The sequence below is a fragment of the Heterocephalus glaber genome, unplaced genomic scaffold, assembly GCF_053883595.1.
Source record: "Heterocephalus glaber isolate CG9 unplaced genomic scaffold, H.glaber_assembly_v1.0 deba00001497, whole genome shotgun sequence".
Classification (NCBI taxonomy): Eukaryota; Metazoa; Chordata; class Mammalia; order Rodentia; family Bathyergidae; genus Heterocephalus; species Heterocephalus glaber.
The window spans coordinates 57798802-57823329 of NW_028258320.1; the positions used below are offsets into that span (position 1 = coordinate 57798802).

At 39.9% G+C, this 24528-nt stretch overlaps 1 protein-coding gene across 2 annotated transcripts in view; it reads right to left on the reverse strand.

Moving 5' to 3' along the window:
• Positions 1–24528, reverse strand: part of Dock1 (dedicator of cytokinesis 1) — a 530482-nt gene that overhangs the window by 307667 nt on the left and 198287 nt on the right. For both annotated transcript variants that reach the window (XM_004838739.4, XM_004838738.4), the window contains exons 26-27: positions 10630–10757; positions 8725–8820 (exon numbers count right to left, since the gene is read on the reverse strand). In XM_004838739.4, the coding sequence (XP_004838796.2) occupies positions 8725–8820; positions 10630–10757 (224 nt within the window). The remainder of the gene's footprint in view (positions 1–8724; positions 8821–10629; positions 10758–24528) is intronic.

Here is a 24528-nt window from a genome sequence, read left to right on the forward strand (position 1 = left end):
ACATTTCCAACCTGTAAAACGTCAGGCAGTCACTCTGTACACAGGTAAAACTCATAATTATTTCCAAGCCTTTATTTTTTTAAAAATAACAAGAAGAAAACGCAAGCCTTACGTTTGCAAAAGACTTCATTTTTATGTTTCATTTTGCAAATAAGCAGGGGGTGAGTGCAATTTTCAGCACATCAAATTCCGGAGAAAGCACAATTTTTTCAAGTGGTCAGAGACCATGAATAATCTCTAAAATGTGACTCTGTATATTTGCCTTCATGTGCTGTAGCGCTAAACCAAGTGACCACATCTCAGTGTCACACTGACACCTCAAATTTAGCATCCTCTTCATCTCCAGACCTACAACATGTTACTCCTCATTCTCCAAATAGCCACCAGCCAGGAGTCCCCCAAAGTTAAAACATGCCTTTAATCATTGCAAGTTGACAGGGTCAGAGCTGTTGGACATTAAGCTTTCTTAGATCTCGTTTATAATCTTTTGGTACCCAAAGGCCAAATGATAAATTCTGACAAGAATTTGAAAACATATAGAGATACACAATGGATAATGCACTCACCAATAAATCACAGGCTCCTGAACCATGACGGAGAGTGTTTTTGCGGATCAATCCTTGACATTGTTCGCCCTATAAGCGCAGCCAAACATTTTATGTAATTCGTTATGCTTTGTAACAACTGTGCAAGATCTGACCATCTCAAAAAGAAACTGTTTTGTTTAGCTGCTACCAATGGACAAACTTAATATCACCTACATTTAACCTATTAGTAAGTTGTACTAAATGACATACTTAGGGGAAAGCTGTGAATCAAATGTTTTTAGGTATTTTTTAAATCCACAGTAACACTTGGAATTCTCTCTTGATTACACATTGCTATGTAAATCTTAGTTCCTTTATTTTTTCACTCATTTCTTTGCACCTTTGCAATATCTTTTTATAGAAATCAAAATCCCCTAGACTATTAAGGACTTTGTCTATCAGTATTTTGCTTTTCACAATAGAAAGTAGGGATCTTATTTTGCCTTGTTTTGTATAACTTAAATTTTGCATAGTTTGTGAATATACCAGAAAACCTAGCCTTCAAATTTCGATCCAGCAGTTTCATACCTAACTGTGTGCAGAAAGGCACACCTTGCTGAATAGATGCCAAACACAAAGTGGCTCACCTTGGTAATAGGATCTCAACCTGCTTTTTTCAGATTAGAGCTTCTTCTTGCAGTCCATTTTCCTTTTCACTCAACAGCAGTTTTAGTTTAGCACTAAGGGTTTAGGTTCTACAGGAACCTAGTGATCAGGAATCAGATCGGGACTTGAAAATTAAACTAAGAGTAGATTGTATACATATTCTTTGGAGGTTACTCAAACAATCCTACAGAGATGTGTTTAATTTACAACACACAAACACATACCCATTTTGTGGAACTACTAAATAAGGAATCAAATCCCTGGAGAGCAGTAAATAGAACTGAGAAATAATTTTGTGCAAGAAGAACAACAAGCAAGTTGATCCCGTACCATGAAGGAAGTGCAATTGTTTCCCGTAGATGAAAAAAAAAAATGAACAATTTAAAAATGTGTTTCATGTTTTTTATACTGTTTTTAACTAAAGTTATAAAAATGTTTGCAACAAGTTATCTCTCCTATGTTTTAAGAATCCCAACCATCTCAGTGCACTGAAAAAGGGTATTAGTGGCTTTCTAACTAATACTATACAGCTGTCCCAAAAGCGAGGACATCATAATACAGAAGATGTCACCATTTTGAATCAGTCTAGACTAAAAAGTAAAAAGATTTACATTTCCAGAATTCAAAAAGGAACCTGAAGATAAATTAATTCAACTCTAAAAATAGAAAGTAATATCCAGAATAGAAAACAGTATTTTTCAGAATCACTTCATGGTTTAATTGCAATGTGTCACTGAAAGATGGTGATCTTTCTCTTGGAAAGATTTAAGTAAAAACTTTGATACAAAACCAAGGTGGAACATACAGTGTCCCCTCACATGTAGATGTATACATGGCATTATGTATAGAGATTGAATTATTATACTTGTCATTAAGTTCTTTATTAATTTTTAAATAAAAAAGCAAAGGTAATATTCTGTGTGGCTATCAAACTTACTTCATAGCCTTACTATTTTGGGAAAATAAAATTAAGAAAATAATAATGCAGGAAGGGTGTATGGGCTAAAAAGCAATACAATGGGTCCTGGGCAGGCCAAAGCCTCCCCATCCATGTGCTCTGGCATGAGCTTGACCACTGAGAAGCCAGGGTACCACAGGGGCTCACAACATGATGCACTTAACTGAAGTCTGATTTTTAAAGAACCTCAAAGGAGAAGACTAAACTCATCCATTGTTGTTATGCAAATCCTCCCACAGTCCAGTCCAGGCAGCTTCTCTCTAGAAGTGACACCAATCTGGTCGCCAGTCCTAGGGAACTGGCAAGCTTCTTCCTTTCATCCCTCTGCCCACCCACCCCCAGGTGAGAAACAAGTGCCCCACCTTGGCAGGGGCCCTGCCTCACCTGCAGAAACCAGCCCACCCTTGCTCCAATACCCTCAGGGAAACGGCAGCTATGTCACCTGGGCTGCCTATGGGAGGAAATACCTCCCCCCTTTTTCCCCACCCCACCATGTATCTACAGCAACAGAATCCACTTGCAAGGAAGGGGCACTGCAAGTTTGAACATGAGGCTCCTGCTACCCTCACATGCTCCTCAGAAAGAAGAGAATGAAAGCAAGTGCTGTGTTCAGAAAAGAAAGGCCCAGTGTGCCATCCCAGGGTAGGTAGGAGGAGTATCCCATCCACATTCTATAATCAACTGGGAGCCACCTACTGGTACCACCTCAAAGATCCTCTCCTATGAACTCCCAGATAGAACAAAGACTTCCGGTAATTTACATAGTGCTCCCTGTCACAAGAGTGTGTGACGTGGCTCCAAAAAGCAGATGTCCAGGACCTCTGCATTTGTACCTTTGATCTCAGATACTCATTCTTCCCAAGGCCATTATAATATACAAGAGGAAGGAACCAAGGTGCAGGAAAATCTTGTAACTTCAGAAAGAGCTTAAGCAACTCGCAGAAGTTTCCTGTGCATCCTGCATGTTTGCTGCACTGGCTGTTCTATGAAGAGCTGAGTGTGCCTGGACAGCAAGGTATAAAGGGTAAGGAGCCTAGCATCAGCTGACAATGGCCCACTCACTGAAAGAAACAAGGAGAATGCCTTGCAACACCCTTGTCCTTGAGGGGTCACTGCACACATACTATCGCCAAGATACACAATCATCAATTAAACCTGAGAAGACCTACCGTCAAATAAGTGTTTTGCTTTTTGCCTTTCATTGAAGACAGCAACAACTAGAAAGACTAAAGGACCATGAAAGTTTTCATTTTGTGCTGTATGTAACAGCAGGGCACATTTATAAAACCCACCACTGATGGACTGATGTTTTGGGAACATATTTATTGTCAAGTATCATTTCACTTGATTTACTAATCAAAGCAGCTTCATGGGTGCAGTGTTGCCTAAATATCACTTACCAATATATCTTCCTCTATCTATAAGAACTCTATCACTAGCACATTTGGAATGGGCTAAGTGTGCAGCCAATTTACTTACAGGTAGGGAACAGTTATATGATGCAAAGATCAGAAATAACATCCTGTTCGGTAAATTAGCATGAACCAATCATGCTATAATGTGTAGCGTGCATTTGGGCAGGTGACAGGTTATGTGAAAGCTGCATATTACCTTTTAAATTACTCCATAATTATGCACCTTTGCAGTTTGGTATTGAATATGCAAGAATTACAGAACATATTTTACCCATGCAATGGCACAATTTTTTATTTCTGCTGTCCACCCAATTAGTGACCAACCTTTAAAACAATACCAGGGCCTCAGGAATATAATAAGAAAAACTGCTGCACCAACTCCAAATAAAAATGAACTTCTTACTACTTACAGACATGCATTGCTACATACAGATAGACATGCTTTGGGATGACTTTCTGAAAACTTCCTGTTTATAAGTAAATTTATCGGCAAAGAGTATAATTACAGACACTTTGTATGATGTGTATACAAAAGCAAGACACTATCTATTTGAAATATTTATAATGTCTTTTCCCTGTTGCAATTGAAAGTTTTTTAAAAAGTAGCAATTTTTAAGAGCACACTCAAATTTAAACTCCATGAGAATAGACACTTCATACAAGAGAATGGAACATCTTTGCGAAAATATCTATTAGTTGTGGTAAAAAGGCACAGCTCACTCAAAAACCTATTCTAATTCCCTGTTTCCCAAATGAAGAAGCATTATAAATCACCCAGGCTCAAAGAAAGCACTGAATTTTTATTAACAGCAAACTCCTCAGCAATGATGCTGCTGTCCTGGTGAAGCATTCCCCCAATTCATCAATGTCCCCAACAGTGGTTGTCCAGAGTGAAAATAAAACAGTGTCCATCACTTGAGTCCATGAGTCAAGAGGCTCCAGTCACAAGAGTCACTTGAGAATCCAGGCAGAATTTTTCCCTTCCCTAAGTCTGCTTCCATGAATTTTCCAAGGGAACCTTTCCTTGGAACAGGCCCTCATTTCCACTTTGATGAATTAGCAATTTGCAATCTTCTGCTGTGTATCCAGGCCAAGAAACTTTAATAGTCCTTCCTATTTCATTACATTTTTAAAAGATCCATTAACAGATTATTAATCAGATCAGTTGAAAAAAGCAACACAGTTAATATCAAAGGAGAAGGAACATTCCTGTGAATTAATCATTGTGTCGGCCTCCATCTTAGCTTCCTATGTAACTAGGAAAGATGCCTGGAGCAAGGGGCACCAAGTCTCCACCAAAAGGCTGCTCTGGCACCTGCACACCACACAGGAGCTCTGCCCGAACCACACACCCCTGTCAGACCCACACATGCTGATGAAGAAACTGCCTTATGCCGAGGGCCTGGACAGCCTTTCAAATAGGAAAATAAAAGTAAATTTGACATCAGGCTCAACATAAAACTAAGTATTTCACTCAAGTATATCACAGCATCAGACTACAGTAGAATGGAGAGAAAATGACCTTTGAAACTTTTGGCAAGGTTATTGCAAAAGCTTCTGTTCCAGGGCCTGCGGTCAGCAATCACATGATCTACATTTCTACAACCGTCAAGTGGAGTTTTTGTTTTGTTTTGTTTTTTAGCATAATACCTATGATCATGAGACATTTTTGTTCTATGGATGAAATACATTTTAACAGCCATTTCAAATATAATGCAACTGACTGCAAAGTGCAGTTTTTATAAAATATTACAGATTCAGATGAACAAAGCCTCACTGTGTATCACAACTTACCAGTTACATGTGAAATCTCTGGTTCTCTATTCCACACATAACCAGACACAGGAAACAGAAGTTTTTCCCAATTAGTATCATACCAGATGAAAAGAGGTCACATTTCCAGTATTACTGTAGACAATACGATGGAATAAATCATTTAAGGAACTGTATCTATTCAAAAGTTTTTTAATCACTTTAACCTTTTTTTAAAAATCCATTTTCAGCAATTATTTAAAACCTTCCAGCTTATTCAGTTTTAAAATTTCCAATATACTTATGGAAAAATGAGTATCACATGAAGATTAATATTTCTCAGTTATAAGGAAATGGTACAGCTGACTCAAAACAGATCTACAAGCTATCGTCTGCTCTTTTTCCATCCTTCTAGGCCCACTGATTAAGGTTTTGTCCACCTTGTCAGGGATGTTTTTGTCCTGATCTTCCTCCAATCTAAATTCACAGAGCAACAGTGACATTAAGAAGTTAATCCATTCATCTACATTTGACACAAATTGGGAGGGCAAGGTTAAGCACACTAGCCAGGGAAAACATTTCAGTCTTACTCCGTGGACTACAAGAGAGGACATGGGTTGGTGGACAACTGAATGATCTTTCTCAAGGTCTTGCATTTTAAGTGGCAAATGCCATTCTTGAGGTATTTTAATGTTGTCATCATTCATCAAATAATTATAGTTTATTCAGGCTATTTTTTTGAGATTTCTTTAATAACAGTTTAGTTTTATAAAATTTATAGATATCATAGATGCTGAACTTGGGGAGGAGTCGGCTTAAGACTTCAATCCACTTCCTGTCTCTTGAGACTTCTGTTTCAGAGGGTCAGGACTTGGGAGGAGGCGGGGCCTGAGTGTGGCATTATGCTGAGTTCCTCCAGGACCTGACAGTATCTTCGACCCTTGCCAACTGTCCAGTATGAACACGGCTACCAAATGTACCTCCCAGATATCCTGGAGTTTGAGCCTATGGAAATGACACAAGGTAGAACACAGAAAGGGGCTTATTTCCCTGGAATGCTGCCTCCCTGACTAGGGTAGAGATCAGGAAGCAATTCAGGGCCTGCTGTGATACCTGCTGAAATGGGCCACACTCAGCAGCACCATATTTCTTAGTCTCATAACAGAGGCTGGGAACAAACTCTAGCACCATGCCCAGGCTCCACACTACTTTTGCCATGCTTGGTGAAGGGTCCTGATGATTTTTCTGTCTGCAGGACATTTTCTGGAGCCATATATGCAGGGTGAGGGTGGGAACTGAATAAGAATCTTCCAGTTATACAGTGCCCCACACATAAATAGGTGCTCAGTGAAGAGTTTCTATTTTTGTTGCCACTGTTATCATCACTGAGAGAGGAGAAACTTCCCAAAGACATCCTGGACTACATGGTCTGAGAGGAAGCATTATGTCCTGCATGCTCCATTCTACCCTCTGATCAACCTATGAGCATGTTTTATAATCTCTTCACATTCTAAGTACCTGTCCAAATTTTTATGAACTTTCTCTTTGCTCTCCTCTCCCATTTAGTTGCTGGCCAGTCAGCTACTAATCAACTGAACATGCACCTAGAAGCAGTCCCTAACCAGAAAGCTGGGGAGCTAGCTCAGTAGTAAAGCACTTGCTCAGCATATGCCAGGTCCTGGATTATAGCAAAAGGACTGTGTCCCCTTAGCTAGAGGCAAAACACTACTCCTCTAACCTGAGGTAGGACAATGTCTCCCTTACTAGAGGCAGGACTGCCCCACCCAACCAGAGGTAGGACCATATCACCCTAACCAAAGGCAGGTCTGTGTCACCACAAACAGAAGCAGTACTATGCTCCCCTAACTGGAGGCAAGACTACCTCATCAGTTATCTTGTCTCCATATCTGCCATCTCTCTCTGTCCTGCCCACCAGGCAGAACACTTCCAGATGTCCCTCGCAAACTCAATGTGACACCTTGGGTGGCACTGCATCTTGCTTCCCCAGCATCTCTAATCCAAGCCTAGCCAAGAAGGATCACAGCAGAAAGATACAACATTTGGTGCTGCTGCAAGCCACACACCATTCACTGTACCTCTCACTTCCCACATGAGCAGGTGCAAGGTGCACACACAGGCCAGGAACACCAAACCTCAGGGGTACCCCCGGGGCCACCAGTCCCCCTGCACAGGACTCAGTCTCCACTCAACAATAATCATACAGAGGTGGTTCTAGATTCTGGAAAAGAACGGCCATGATAAAGAATATGAAAAAGCAAAAATATTTACATGCATATAATAATGCAAAAGTCTACTGCAAAGACAGTTAATGGAGATATTTTATTTCCCAATTCACACACACTATAGTCCAAATTTAAATGAGATACTTACAAAAGGAAAAATCAGACCACAGCGTGTCCTGAAACTCGGAGGTAAGAACTAGACTATTTCACAAGATGGAAACATATTCAGGCCATATTTGTTGGCCTTTTGTGCAAAGGAGTTGATTGACTCACAATGGCACTGTCCCAAGACATGAGCCACAGACACAGAGCCGAGCCCAGTGCTACACTCTGGCTGTGCTGCCTACTTTAGCTGTTCACTCCCCAAATACCCAGTCAGAACCAAGAGCACACACCAAGAAAGAGCAGTGTGCCTTGTGTGACTGCCAGTAAAAAGCACCAAACTGAATGGTCTTTCCATTCTTTGATTAGGAAAGTGTCATGCCCCCACCCTACAAAGGCCATTCAGCAAGTTCAGTTAGATGGTAATGTATGTAACAAATGACAAAAGGTAAATGGGATCGATGTGTAGGTCTTCTGCCTAAATAATCAAACTTAATAATACTGGGGGGAAGGAAGTGATAAACAATGGGGGAAAAGGCACCATGATGTGAACTTAGAAAGATTATCTAAATTATACTTAAAATATTCTTGCAAAAATTAATAGTTTTCCAACTGTAACTACTATGTATTAAAGAAATACCCTTAACACATTAAAGAAGATAATAAAATAGCCACGTTAGAATACCTCAATTACTTTTTAAGGTCCTTCATAAAGTTTTATTAATAGCACCTTATATGTAAATATAAAGAAACTACCAACAGAATGAGGACTCAGAAGAAAATAAATTTCTTTTCCAAGATAATGTAATGAGAAATCTAGTACCAAATGTTTGCTTACCCTCCAACTTTAACACTTGCTTCCAGAATCAGGGAAAATAAGAGCATTTTCTATACTCAGACTGTGTTGTGACTGCTCACTATATTTTAAGAAAATAAGCTCATTTTCCAATGGCAGTTGGATAAGAACCAGATGGAATTTGGGGTTGGGTAATAAATGTCATTCCTGGGAAGATGCTCTCAGCCACAGTTAAGCACCCAAGCATATGTCACTGAGCACTTACAATGAGTTCAGAATCCCGCCCCATGGAGATGACGGTTCGGTTCACTGTGCGAAGCAGTTTCTCCATGATGATCTGGACGTGTCTCTGCGTTGGCCCCTGGAGGAAGACACGCCAATGAAAACCAACACACAAGATGATCGCGGACATGTAAGCCCGATGGTTGTCACTGGATCTGCTTACCCGTAACAGGTAAATCCATTGTAACCCTTGATGAGATGAAAAATGGACCTTGTCAAAAGCAAAAGCCTTCACAAAGAAAACTCAGGGCACTTTATTAATTATAGTCCATTAATGTTAATTTGTTATATAGTCAGAGACATTAAGTAAACCTTAAAACTAAAAGCAAGTCCAGTTAAACAATACAGTATTTATGGTCCTTGATTAGACCACCAATTTAGTTTTATAAAGCTTCTTGGCCATCTATAAGTGGGGCGCAGGCAGATAAAGAACTCCACACTGATGCGTGTGTCAAACCTCGCTAAGTCACACAGAGCACAATGCTTAAATATCATTTAGTCAACTACCTAAAATTCATACTGCCATATAATTTTCTATCAGTAAAAAAATCACTCTTTATTTAGTGTGTGATGGGATAGTGAATTCATCTCCATAAACTGCGACCTGATTAGAGGTGTGCTAGGGCCCTTTCCTGCAGTCACAACTTCTGCCCAGAGGTTTGGCTTATGCCTTTTTACCCAATCTTTTCTCCAATATGGTACGTGAAGCACTTGGAATGGATCCACTGGAGGCTGCCCTTGGATGAATCTTCCACAAACTTTCAAAAAAGGTAGTGTTCTAAAGAGCTGAAGTCACACCATCATCATATATAGACTGAATCTGATCTCTTTCATTAAAAGCACTAACCAGGCTTGGGGAGAATAAGCCAATGCTGGAAAGGACTGGCAACCAGGCATGTTTCTGAGTGTTGGCCAGAAAGACGTCCAGGCCAGGAAGATGGGAGCTCAGAACATGCCCTGTCTCCTTAAAATCCACCAGAGCTAGGCATAAAGATAGGTGCTGCCCAGTTTCCACCTTTCCAGGCACAACAGGAAAATACACGACATCATACGTGCATGCATACATGTGTATAAACACATATGGTGTGCTGGGGATAGGAGGCGGAGGGTGAGGGTTTATATGCGCTTATATCGACTTCTGATCACAAAAAAAAGGAGACAGAGGAATAAGCACATGGTTTAGAAATGGAAAAGAAAATTCCAAAGTTTAAAAAGCACTAGGGGTCTCTTCCTGCTGGGCAAAGAGCTGTTCTCTTTATAACTCTCAGAAGACAGAAATGGGGGCGGGGGGGACTGTCTGTATCACTTTAATAAAAATAAGACTTGCAAGACAGAATAGAAGTAATTAGCCAACTTTTAGCATCAAATTGTTTTATCTAACCTAAGAATTAAAATGTAAGCCTTTGGAAGCATTTTACTAAGAAAACACAGGATATAAAAAACTGATTTTAATGCAGAAGGATAAACATTGTAATAATCACGATACACAAACAAAAATAATTTAAGGCTATAACTCTACCCTTAAAGTGAGAAAGGAAGAAGCTAAACCTAAAAATTAAGGCCAGCATCATTCTTGTTGTTTTGCAATACGGGGGACTGAATCCAGGATATTCACACTGAGCTTCATCCCCAGCCTTTTTTATTTTATTTTTTGAGACAGGGTCTCATTAAGTTGCCTAGGCTTGGCTTGAACTTGTGTTTCTTCTACCTTAGCCTCCCAGAATGTGAGAATTAAAGACACACACCATCATGCCCAGCTAAGGCCATTACTGTCTAAATAAATCATTTGTAACATTGTGACATGTGGCAAGTGGCTGGGGCTTATGCAATGGCAGCTAGCTGCCTGTGCAGCCCTAGAAGGCAGCCGGCCACGTGGCCTATCACTCACCACGTCTTTCTTATAAAGCACCTCCAGGATATTGCTGAGCAGCTGGCAGCAGGCCTCCAGGTCCTCCTGTCTCTCCAGATGGTACTTGAGCTGCTCAGTCATCATGGGAAGAAGGATTTCTCTGCAGTCTACATGGAATACAGGGTTGCCAGTCAGTGGGAGAGCCACCAACACACAACACATGTTTGCTAGAAGCTTGTGTGCCTTTCTCCAAGCATTCTGCATTCACATCCTGCAACATGGAAACTGAGAACTGGAGAGGGCCAATTATTTGACTACAACATTTCTACTGCTATGTCAATAATTTACACAACCATTCGCATGTACTTGCATATATATATATATAATGTGCCCCCATGTAAATACAGAAATAATTCACAAACATACATAACATATATAAACACACATGTACATATGTCCTATGGTGTGTATATAAATACAAATATAAGCACAGATGTTGGGTTTTTATTTTCTCTCTATTATAAATTCAAGGATTTGTAATATTAAAAGAAATGCTTCTTATGCCAAAAATTATTCTAATACCAGATTTTTTACTCTGTTTCTACGAGAACCAAGGCATGGTCTGCTTCTCCTAAGTAGAAGTTGCCAGCTCTACGATGTAACAAAGGCAGACAGAGACCTTTCCAAGTAAGCTTCCTGGAGTAGGCTGAAGAAGGAGGAGAAAATGGCAATATCAGAGGCACGAACGCCACCCTACTAAATGCACCATGTCTGTAAAATGAAGGGTCACTGGGGCCTAAGGACCAAGTCAAATAAGGTTTGGGTTTTTATCGCTTCTCGGCCTTTTGGCTAAGATCAAGTGTAGGTTTGGGTTTTCATTTGTTTAAATAGGAACAGAGTAAGAGACTTCATAAAATAAAACAACAATAACAAAACAGATATAAGATTAAAGATGAAAGGAAATTCCTAATTGTTTCTTGCAAATGGGAAATTCAATATAACTCTAGCATCAGCCACTCTCCAAAGCGGCCTATCTGTTTCCAACACCAGTTATGTATTTTAACATTAGCATGGTCATTACTTCTTTCTTTAAGATGCAAAGCAGAAGAGAGGCAGCAGTGCTCTGCAACATTAAATAGATGTAGCTGGGTTTCAGGATTGTACATTTCAGGACTTACAACATGAATGATACATAAAAGCATGTTTTGCATTAATGTTTCCTGGAATTTTTATGGAAGAAAAAAGCAGGCAATATTGGAATGGTTCCTATAATATTCAGAAAGACACTCAGAAATTTCCCAAGGACAACGCTGTAATGAAGGACTTGGTGGAGACAGTTGCAGAGCGCAGGCAAGGAGAAAGATTCAGAAATAACACAAACCCTTCTCCTCCACAGTTTCCCAGCAGCCTACATGTGGGCAGACCATGCCAAGGCTTTTCTCAAATTTCCTTTGGATTTATTTATTTCCAGAAGGAGTTCTGTCCAACGAATATGTGAATATGTGGATTTACTTGTTGGTGTCACAATTACAATAATCAATCCTTGAACAGAAGCAATGCATGAGATGCTACACCTGCTACACCTCTTCTGGAAAAAGGCCAGGCCAGACTTGCTGGTGATGTCTGGAGATGTCTGGAGTCCTGCAGGAGGTCAAGGACATGAAGAACAGCACACAGAAGCGAGGCTGTCTCAAGGACCAAGAGGTCCCCTTTGTGCCTAAAATTTTGATGTCAGGGAAGCCTTGAACCAATTCCCTTTTTTTCTCATCCAACCCTCACTGTGATATCCATGAAAGCACTGAAGTCCTCACGGAGAGGACCATGGCTCCCTGAACTTCAGTGAAGTGATGCAAAAGGCTGAAATGTGTTATCCCTGCAGGAGCCTGTGGCAGTGTATGAGCCACCCAGACACAAGGCCAGACCAAGGGAAACAGCACTAGAAAATGAAGTCATGGGGCTAAACCTGGCTAGAAAACACTAACACACTGACTGCTATTTCACAATACATCAAACTCCAATATTCTTCCTGTGAAACACCAATATTTACAAAATACATCAATTCTCAGTAACTAGATCTACTGTCCTTAACTGCATGCAACATCCAGTGCGGGGCAACACTCCAACCACTCCCTACACCTGGTTCAATGGGCTAGAAAGATTCCTTGACAAACCAACCCAAGCCCAGCCCTGCCATGCCATCTCCTTCCATATGGTCCCCACTCAGCATCTCCACATGAGTCCTCTCTCCTTTCTTCTGGAGCCAAATGGCCTTTAGATGCCCACCCTCAACAGAGGAGAAGCCCCTAGGCCATACCTAGCCTTGTCACTGCTGCCCCTCGACAGAGCACGTCAATTTCTAAGGCATCTCAGAGGGAGAAGTTAAGTGTCACAGGGACCTAGCAGGTGATAATAATCCCTGACAATGTGACTAAGAAAGATCAGTGACATGCGCTTAGCAAGGCTGTGTTTTGAAGCCAGCTTAGCAGAGACACCCAAGGGACAGGAGGCCCGCTCTAAAGGCTGAAAAGGGGAGCAAGAGCTGGAAAGCCAAGGCTGGAAGGAAGAGCGCCCATGAATGGGTCTGGAAAAGTAGAGCCGGCTCTTCCTTCAGGCTGTGGTACACAGGCATCCTGGCCTACGTCCGTACCTTTCGGCCCCATTCCTTTGTCAAGTGGGGTAGGCAGTTGTGGACTGCTCTGTTCTCAGAAATAATTGGGTGTGTTGCTCTCATTTGTCAGAATTACTCCAGGGTGAAGGAGGTGATGTCTGCATGTTCATATCTGGCAAGGAAATGTCATCAGCCACCCAACATCCACCCAGCTCCAAGGTCTATGTTAACTTCGACTGTTATCCAGCTTCTCTCGATAAAAACTTTTGGAACCATCGTTGCCATTTTGACACTTTTAAAGGCATTCCATTCACTAAGCCCCCTGAGCAAGAAGATAAAAAGGCATTTGTTGTAATCTTTTTGATGAATCAGTGTCCAATTGTATCTCACCCTTCATTACCCATCCATCCATGCCAGGGGAAATGAGGATAAGTGTAGGTTGTGACGATAAAACAAGACAATGCTTGATGAATGACAGTTTTGTAGAAAGCAACCTAACATGCCACTATGAAAGATTCCCATGCCCTGGTACCACTAGGATCAGAAACAGTCAACAAGACAGAGTTCTAGAGGTGACCACAAGACAAGACAGGATCACCATGAGTAAGCAGCCAGACACTAGATTTCCTTCAAAGCCAGAGGTCATACTGCCCATGCCAGGGATCTCAAGCAGGCCTGCAAAGAAAAAGGGATCACCTTCACCACTGCCTGTCACTAGGTACACAGAAACCTGTGACAGCCCCCTAGATAAGGAAAGACAAATCCCCAATGTCCTGCAGAAAGGCTAGGAGGACCAAAGCCAGTGGCAGCATGAGTCACACATTCTGTCTTGATGGTGACCCATGACCTGTAGGCCTCTCTCTGCACATAGATGTAGGTACAACAGGCCTCAAAGGCCCAGCTCCTGGCCACTTTAAGCACTGATTGCTTTAATTGTTTGTTTTTCTTCATTACAATGTAATCTTTGTGAGAGCAGAAAGTAGTTTTAGCATAAAAACCAACATCTGACATTAGTTCTGTGTGTTTTTGTGTATGTTTGTGTTCCTTCATTCAAATATTCAATATGGAGAAGAGATCCCCCTTCCTTGGAGGACAGTTTGTGAGTATCTACTTTTGTCCATATTTGTTTTTTATCTGCAAACCATACCAATTCACATCTGTTAAATGGTGAGGAGAGCGCTGCAGTCTGGATCAGCCCAGTCCCATCCTTGGAAGATAACTGAAGGACAAACATATCATTAACAAGGCCTTGCCCACCTTCCAGGAATCCAATTTTACTAGAAAGATTCCAAGTCAATCTGGATGAAAGCACACAGAAGCATGTGTGCATGTGCGTGTATGTTGATTTGGTTGTTTAATTTACAACTACATGCTTAAGCTATCAAACTAAACCATGTGTACTTGAAAGCAGGTCTAGTGCCTAGTGCAGGCCCAGTCCTCAATAAATAGTGGCTATTAAATGTACAAATGATGGCATTATTCAAAGGCAGACTTTCCAACTGAAATTAGACACACATGCGTGCACGCACGCGCGCACACACACACACACCTACCTTTGAGTGACTCTACCTCATATAGTATCCACTCATTTTTCATCCCCAACAGCAAGAACTAACACAAGTATTCAAAAATCTCACTTTTAAAGGGATTTCTCTTATTCTGTATCTCAGTCTTCAGACTTGAGTTTTTTTCGAGAAGTGGTAGGGCACAAGTTTGAATAACAGTAAGACCCTCAAATTTTATCTTACATCAAGATGCCAAATTAAGAGCCCTGAGCAAAATACACCACACCACACGACTCACACCCCACATCCATGCAGCTGTAAACCATGGAAGAGGAATCTCCTGTCACACTATGGATGTCCCGGCACAGCACCCATCCTCAATACCCTTTCCATGCACAAAATAAATTCTATACAAGGATTTGCACTGATAATCTCATTAGGTCCAAACCGGATGCCCAATCAAAACAGACCTTGGGAGAAAACAAAACAGCCACATAAACTACCGACACATAACTTTTTCAAAACTCTGGAATTAGCCAGAAGTCTAGTAAAGTGATTCACCCCATGAAAAACCTATAATGAGGTCATTCATACACTTAAAAAATAATAATAAAATCCATCCTGCTCACTCTTGGCTACAGATCTTGAGTAACTTACTTAAAGTCTGTAGGTCTCAATTTTTCTTCTTATCGGCAAAATGGGGCTGCTGTAAATCTATCAATTTTATTCTGAGAACTAAATGATACCATGTGTGTATTTAGCAAACAGTACACAATAATGGAGGCTGTTAAAAGCAAAAGAAATAATAGCGTACAAAACCTACCCTCGCAATTAAATGTACAATAAAAAAATGAATCCTTCACAACTGTGCTATCTGTTAGGGTAGTCATTGAGCACTTGAAATTTAGCTGGCACCATTGAAAAACAAAATTTTTGGTTTTATTTAACTAATATAATTTAAACTCAAATATAAAAAAATGATACTTGACTTAGTTATTGGAAACAACTCTTTAGAACAACCTGAGTATGTGGATCTAATTTTTCAATGCTAAATTATATTAAATTTTAAGAGTAAGGATCAATAGACTGATGAAAATTCAGCATCCAAATTGAGATGTGCTCCAAGTATAAAATACACAATGGATTTTATAGGCTAGGTGTAAAAAAAGAATATAAAGTGTGCCATTAGTAAATTTTATTGAATTCACATTGTGATGATATTTTAGATAGAATTTACTAACAAAATTAATTTCAACAATTGCTCTATATGTTTTTTAATGTGGCAATATTTTAAATTATATCCACGGTTCACATTCTATTTTCCTTTGACAGCACACTCTGAATATGCAAGGAAACATATGCTGACAACCTCATGTGCAATTTCTCACTTTAATGAACTGATGCCCTCAGAGTCAAGGCTACAACTTTCTCCACAACTTTCTCCTACACCATTACATGTTCCTGACTTCAGAACTTCTCAGTACTTGTTAGCACCAGCTCAAAGCACACTCGCAAGAAAAGCTAGAATTAGCAGTTTTCTTTCCTTTCTTTGCCATGCACAGGCAACTGAAGCAACTCAGCCATGGCAGCCAGAAAAGGGCCAGGCAGCCCGGTGGGCCCAGACTCCTTGCAAATCGGCTGTGGGGATCACTCCAGCCACCTTGCATGCCCTCCTTCCCCAGTGTGACCCACAATGATTACAGATTCCAATCATTCGACATCTGCTCATCCTCAGCTCTCACGGCCAAAATGAGGATGATTGATACTCTGGTAATGGGCACAGAGTAAAAAATATTAATCTTCATAAAAGGTATTCAACAGGCATCATCGGCTTATAAATGTCCAAGCAGAATATCTGTCTCTAACCCCATTACAGCTCTACATTAAAGTAAAATAGAAAAACGAAAATGAATTTGTCCATTTAAAACATTCACTTTTATGAACAATGAGTAATGTGCTTCTTAATTTTTAGTTTGGTCACATTAAACAAATGATCCATAAAGTGCATTTAATAGCCTAGTGTGTGTTGCATAGAACTAAGAGCCAGAATAACACTTTTAATGAGAATTAAACAGTGTGAGCCATATAAATGGAGAATGCTTGTTTTTCTTCTTTTATGGACAATCATGTTATTTTTCCCGTGACCACATTTCAATATGTTCAAGTGATTTTCTCCCTCCACACAAGTTCTTAAGCAGCATAAATGCAAAAGACAGTGCCAGCACCAGAAAGGGTCAGAGAAGCTATCTACTTATCTGAATATTCTCCAGATGTAGGAATTGGGAGCCAGAAGAAGGACATATTCAGAAACGGCATAGCTAAGCAGAAGCTGAGCCAGAATTAGACACCTGATTTCCAAGCCACAGCCCCACAGGGTAAATGATATATGCATGTGCACATGTATGTTAAGTATGTATTACTGAGGGACATTTACATGTCAAATGTAAAGTAATTTTACCAAGAATCCTTTTAATGTAACAAGTCATGAAAGTTAATAGTGCTGAGAAGCCAAATAAAGAAGAAAAAAAAATAGTGCTGAGAAGAAATAACAAGTCATTCTTAGTACATCTTTCCCTTTCTGAACATTAGTTTCCTAGTCTGTAAAATGATAAACATAAATGCCCTGCATAGCATTTCTACTACAGCCAGCCAGCACATACCTTTTAAAGTATTCTGATCAGAGAACAGTGAAACTCGGCTACATGCTGAAATGGTCAGAAATGTGGCAATCTGCAATTCAGCCTTGAGATAACTCAATGTCACAGAATTGTAATTGAGAGGCTGACAAAGTAAGTAAAAAAGATAACAGGGAATGGAAGGAAGGGCACAGCAACATTCAGACTATGGAACAATAAGATAACGTCTTCTGAATGCTGCCATGAGGCCTTCCAAAATAGGAGCTACCTTTCAGAAGGAGAGCTGTGGGACAACAGGTATTCTGTATTCTTTGGTTTAGAGAATTGTAACAATAGGGGTCAAATTTCCATTTCTACTGCAGCAACACATAATGTGTCCGGAGAAGTGAAAGAAGAACAAATAGAGGAATATCATAAAAGAAACCCATTCATAAGAAGTAGGGGAAAAAAGCTAGATGCAGTATTTAATGCCTGTAATCCCAACTTTTCAAGAGGCTAAGGCAGGAGAATCACAAGAATAAGGCCAGCCTGGCCAACTTTAGTGAGATTCCATCTCAAAATAAAAAAGGTTAGGGATATAGCACAGTGGTCGGGTGTATTCCAAGCATTCATGAGGCCCTAGGTTCAATCAACTAATCAAGGAAGAAAAAAATGGAGACTTAAGTAAACTACAAGGAAAAGAGTGTGGCAAAGATTGGTCAGGCAAGAAAATTAATTGTTTAAATGGATGGACTGGGTAAGTTCAGAAGGAACTCTAAAGGTCTGCCAGGCTATAAGTAAAATCTCATCACATACAAGATGAGAAAACAAAGAAAGAATACACAGGGCCATGGATGAAGTATGAATTCTTTTAACCAGGAGAATTAAAGTAACCAAGAAAACAGATCTTGGTCACCATGATCCTACATGTACACACCGTGGTTGCCCTAACAATGAGATTTCTTTGTCTAAAACAGGGCCTAGTCCAGCTCATCTTGGGGAAAGACTGTGACCTCAGGGAGAGGTTTATGCAGAACCAGAAGAAGGAGGTTATGTAGCAAAACACTGAAGACTCAAGCTCACCTAGGGCTTGTCCCACTGTCCCAGGAAACATATCATGCAGACACATAGCTAAGCTCTAAGTACCAGAAGAAAGCATGGACTAGAGGGGTGAAGAACTTGCTCTCCTAATGCCAAGTATGTGCAATAATAAATATGGAACAGTCAAAGTAATTTTAGATCGTCTGTCTTGCACTCAAAATCAAGCAATGGCGAAAGAAGGCCTCCCTTCACTACGCAAAAACAGAGGGTCAAGAGAGGATGATGAAATTTAGACTGACTAGGAACTGCAAGCAGTGCAAATTAGATCACAGAGTAGAGTTCCCACACAGAAAGAAAAAAAATTATTAAAATTCCATGATATTTATATATTTATCTAACTTATGTAAGTGTTATTTATCCATTTATGTGTATTTTGTCTTCTTTCAAACAGCATATGAACTAAATTCAGTTCTTAGAACGCTTTAATCATGCAGTGAGTATGAAACAGTTTAAGAAGAGTGGATAAGAGGAAGGGGCTGCCCGGCCACCATCCCTCCCGGGGCTCCAGCCCAGAGGAAAGGGCTTTTGGGCTGCCTTCCGTCCCCCCACTCCCGACCTAGAGGTAGGGACTTCTGAGCCACTGTACTACTGCTCCTGGTCCAGAGGAAGGGGCTTCCGGGCCACCAAACATCCTGTCGTTCCCAGGCCAGAGGAAGGGGTTTTCGGGCCACCATCCCTACCGCCACTGCTGGCCCTTGGCCAACCTCTCCCAGCTCAGAGGAGGTGAGCCACGCTGGCGTCTACAGCACCTCCCCCTGGCCCCCTAGTCGAAATGAGAAAACACGTACATAAGTCTCAAAACCAGACTTCCAGATCACCTACAGCAACCCCAAAGGGAAATGAGATGGAACACTCTGATACGCAACCACCTGGATCCACTGAACTGGCAACAAAAGGGGATCTGGAAAAAATGAAATCAGAAATAATTTCTCAGATAACAGGAGAAATTGTGCTCCTAGTGCAAGACATGATTAATAAATCTAGAGAGGAGCTGAGGAACATGATGGAATCACAATATAGTAAACAAATGGAATCCATAAAATAGATGCAAATAGATTTTCAGGAGATGAAAAACTCCACTGAAAGTCTACACAGCAGAATGAGCCAATGTGAGGACAGAATTTCAGACACAGAAGATAAGATAGCAATTAATGACCAGGAAAAGAAAAATTGCTTCAAAATTACAAGGGAACACGAGAAATCAATCCAGCAGCTGCTAGATGATGCAAAGGAGAATAACATAAGACTGACTGGAGTCAATGAAGAAACAGGAGAGAGTGCAGATGACATAAAAAAAGTCTTCACTGAAGTAATGGAAGAAAACTTCCAGGCAGGAGAAAAGAACTTGACATACAGATAAGTGAGGCATATAGGACTCCAAATAGACTTGATCAAAAAAAATCTACACACAGGCATATAACTGTTAAGAATCCAGAAACATAACAGAAGAACAAAGTTCTACAAGCAGTTAGAGAAAAGAAACAAATCACATACAAAGGAAAGCCCATCAGCATCACAGCAGGCTTCTCAACACAAACCCTCAAGGAAAGAAGAGCTTAGAGTGACATAATCCAAGCCCTGAAAGAAAACAGCCTCCAACCCAGATGGATGTACCCTGGAAAACTATGTTTCAAAATGGGTAGAGAAGTAAGATACTTTCATGACAAACAGCACCTTAGAAACTTCGTGAATACCAAACCAACACTCCAAAGAATTTTACACAATATCCTAGGAACAGACATTGAGGATCACAACCCCAGGAAGCAAAGCAGAATGAACCCATCTGGCATGACAAGAAATTAAATGAAAAGGGGGAGAACTCAACAAAAAGAAAAAGTCATGGCAATGATAAGTCAATATGTTTCAGTAATAACCATCAACGTTAATGGTCTCAATTCACCAATCAAAAGAAATAGGCAGAAAGGGTTAAGAAGCAAAATCCAACAATATGCTGCATACAAGAAATACACTTAATTCAAAAGGAAACTCACAGACTGAAAGTTAAAGGGTGGAAAACAATACTCCATGCAACGGGAACCTGGAAAAAAAGCAGGAGTAGCTACGCTCTTTGCAGATCAAGTAGATTTCAAACCAACACTGATTAAGAGAGACGAAGAAGGACACTCCATCCTTGTAAAGGGAAGAATCCAAGAGGAAGAGATGACAACCATAAATATCTATGCACCAAACACTAGTGCACCTAACTATATAAAACAAATACTAACAGACATGAAAAGTCTTATATGCACTAATACAATTGTAGTGGGGGACCTCAACACCCCACTGTCACAAATAGATAGATCAACTAGACAAAAAATAAGTAATGAAATACTAGAACTCAATAAAAATCTTCAACAAATGAACTTAACAGATGTTTACAGAGTCTTCCACCCCACAAAATCAGAATACACATTCTTCTCAGCGGCACATGGCTCATTCTCAAAAACAGACCACATACTCATACATAGAACATGTTTAAGTAAGTGCAAAGGAATTGAAGTTATCCACTGTATATTATCAGACCACAGTGCAATGAAATTGGAGATCCATAGCAAAAGAAACTCAAAAAATTTCATACACACGTGGAAATTGAACAACACACTTCTAAATAACCAATGGGTCACAGAGGAAATTAAAGAAGAAATCAGACAGTTCCTTCAATTAAATGACAATGACAATACAACATACTGGAATCTATGAGACACAATGAAAGCAGTCTTATGAGGGAAACTCATAGCAGTGAATATGCATATTAGGAAAACAGAATGAGCCTAATTAAACAACCTGATGCTGAACCTCAAGCTTCTAGAAAAAGAAGACCAGGACAAATCCAAAGCTCATACAAGGGAGGAAATTATAAAGATCAGAGGAGAAATCAATGCAATGGAGACTAAGAGAACGATACAAAAAATTAATGAAGCCAAGAGTCGGTTCTTCAAAAGGATCAACAAAATTGACAAACCCTTAGCCAACCTTATCAGAAAAAAAAAAGAAAAGGTCTAAATCCATGCAATTAGGAACAAAAAGGGTGAAATTACAACAGACCCAGCAGAAATCCAGAGGATGATCAATACCTACTTCCAGAACCTATATGCCAATAAGATGGAAAACAGAGAAGAAATGGACAGATTCCTAGATACATATGAATTACCAAAGTTGAATGAAGAAGACCTAAAAATTCTAAACAACCCAATATCAACCAATGAAATTGAAAACATAATTAAAAACTTAACAACTAAGAAAAGCCCAGGCCCTGATGGCTTCACTGTTGAAATCAACAAGGCATTTGGAGAGGAAATACTGCCACTACTGTTTAAACTCTTCAATGAAATTGAAAGGGAAGCAATACTCCCAAATTCATTCCTGGAAGCAAGCATCATCTTGATCCCCAAAGCAGAGAAAGACCCAAATGAAAAGGAGAACTATAGGCCAATCTCACTAAAGAGCATAGATGCAAAAACACTTAATAAGATAATAGCAAAGAGAATGCAGAAGATCATCAAGAAGATCATACACCCTGAACAAGTGGGAATCATCCCAGGGATGCAGGGATGGTTCAATATACAAAAATCAATCAATGTAATACACTATATCAATAGAGCCAAGGACAAAAACCATATGATTATCTCCATAGATGCAGAAAAAGCATTTGACAAAATCCAACATGCATTTAGGATAAAAACCCTACAAAAAATTGGAACAGATGGTCTCTACCTCAAACTGATAAAAGCCATCTATGAAAAACCAACAGCTAATAGCATACTAAATGGTCAAAAACTGAAATCCTTCACACTAAAATCAGGAACAAGACAAGGATCTCCACCATCACCACTCTTGTTCAATATAGTTTTGGAAACATTAACCACAGCAATTAGACAAGAGAAAGAAATAAAAGGAATAAAGATAGGAAATGAAGAAGTCAAATTGTCATTATTTGCAGATGACATGATACCGTATACAGAAGACCCCAAGAACTTCCCCAAAAGTCTTCTAGTCTTAATAACCAAATTCAGTCAATTAGCTGGTAACAAGGTCAACACACAAAAATCAATAGCTTTCCTCTACACCAATGACAGACTCACTGAGAGAGAAACAGGGCAAACAATTCCTTTCACAAGAGCATCCAAAAAACTGAAATACATAGGAATCAACCTAACAAAAGAAATCAAAGACCTCTTCTCTGAAAACTATAGCACTCTGAAAAGAGATTGAAGATATCAGAAAATGGACAGACATACCCTGCTCCTGGGTAGGAAGGATTAATATAGTGAAAATGGCCATACTTCCAAAACTGCTATATAGATTTAATGCAATTCCATTTGAGATCCCAGCAGCATACTTCATGGACCTTGAGAAAACAATGGAAAAATTCATATGGAACAAGAAGAGACCCAGAATAGCAAAAGCAATTCTAGGTAACAGAGACGTGGCAGGGGGTATCACAATCCCCAACCTGAAACTCTACTACAAAGCTACTGTGATATAAACAGCATGGTACTGGCAAAGAAACAGACCTGAGGACCAGTGGAACAGATTAGAAGATGCAGAAACAATGCCAGACACACTCAGCCATCTCATCTTCGATAAAGGAACCAAACACCCTCACTGGAGGAAAGATAGCCTCTTTAATAAAAGGTGCTGGAAAAATTGGGCTTCAACTTGCCAAAGATTAAAACTAGACCTATATCTCTCACCATGCACTAAACTAAAATCAAAATGGATTAAAGATCTAAATATTAAAATAGAAACTCTGAACCAGTTGGAACAGAGGTTAGGTAGAACCCTTGAAGACATTGGTGTAGGAAAAGATTTTATGAACAAAACCTCAGTTGCCCGTGAACTAGCACAAACAGTCAACAAGTTGGATCTCTTCTTATTAAAAAGCTTCTGCACTGCAAGAGAAACCACCAGCAGTGTGAAGAGACAACCCACAATGTGGGAAAAAATCTTCACCTGCTTTTCCTCAGACAAAGGCCTACTATCTTGAATCTATAAAGAACTTAAAAAGATCAGACCTCCCAAATTTAAAGATCCAATCCAAAAATGGAGATCTGAAATGAACAGACATTTCTCAGACAAAGAAGTAGAAATAGCAAATAAACACATGAAAAAATGTTCAACATCACTGGTCATTCGAGAGATGCAAATGAAAACAATGCTCGCTGAGATTCCACTTCACTCCAGAAAGAATGGCTGCTATCATGAAATCAACCAATAACAAATGCTGGCAGGGCTGTGGGGAAAGAGGAACCCTGCTCCACTGCTGGTGAGAGTGTAGACTGGTGCAACCACTGTGGAAATCAGTATGGAGATACCTCAAAGAACTAGGACTGGAAGTCCCATTTGACCCCACTATTCCACTGCTGGGGATCTTCCCCAAAGAATTAAAAGAATCATACCACAGTGATATATGTGCACCCATGTTCATAGCAGCACAGTTTGTGATAGCTAAAACTTGGAAACAGCCCAAATGCCCATCAACTGGAGACTGGATAAAGAAAATGTGAGGTTTTTTAAAATTAAAATGGAGTACTACTCAGCCATAAAAAATGAGAAATTAGAGACATTTATAGCTAAGTGGATGCACATTGAGGTGATACTCTGAAGTGAAATAAATAGGACACACATGTATAAATACTGAATAGTTTCTCTGGTGTGAGAAACTGAAAGTGTAAATAAGGATTAAAATGTGTAATAGGTAATGTGAAATAGGAAGAAAAGGGGCAAAGGGGAAGGAAGTGGGAGGGCTAGGGGAAAGGAAAGAAGGCAATGGAATTTATATGAGAAAATGGAAAAACAGGAACAAAATCTTTGTAAATAGGGAGGAATGGAGAGGTTGAAGGGAGGGCTGGGCAAGGGTGAAAAATAAGAACCAAGAGAGACTATGTAAAGGTGCAAATTTCCAAAGATGTCATTATATTGTATACCTAAAATGTACTAATGATTAGAATGAATAATCCATAATGCAAAATAGGAAGAAAAGGTCCAAACGGGTAAGGGTAGTGGGAGGGGCAGGGGAAAGGAAAGAAGGGAAAGGAAAAATGATGAGAAATGGAAAAAATGGAAAAAATGGAAATAAAGTCTTTGTAAATAGGGAAGGGTGGAGGGG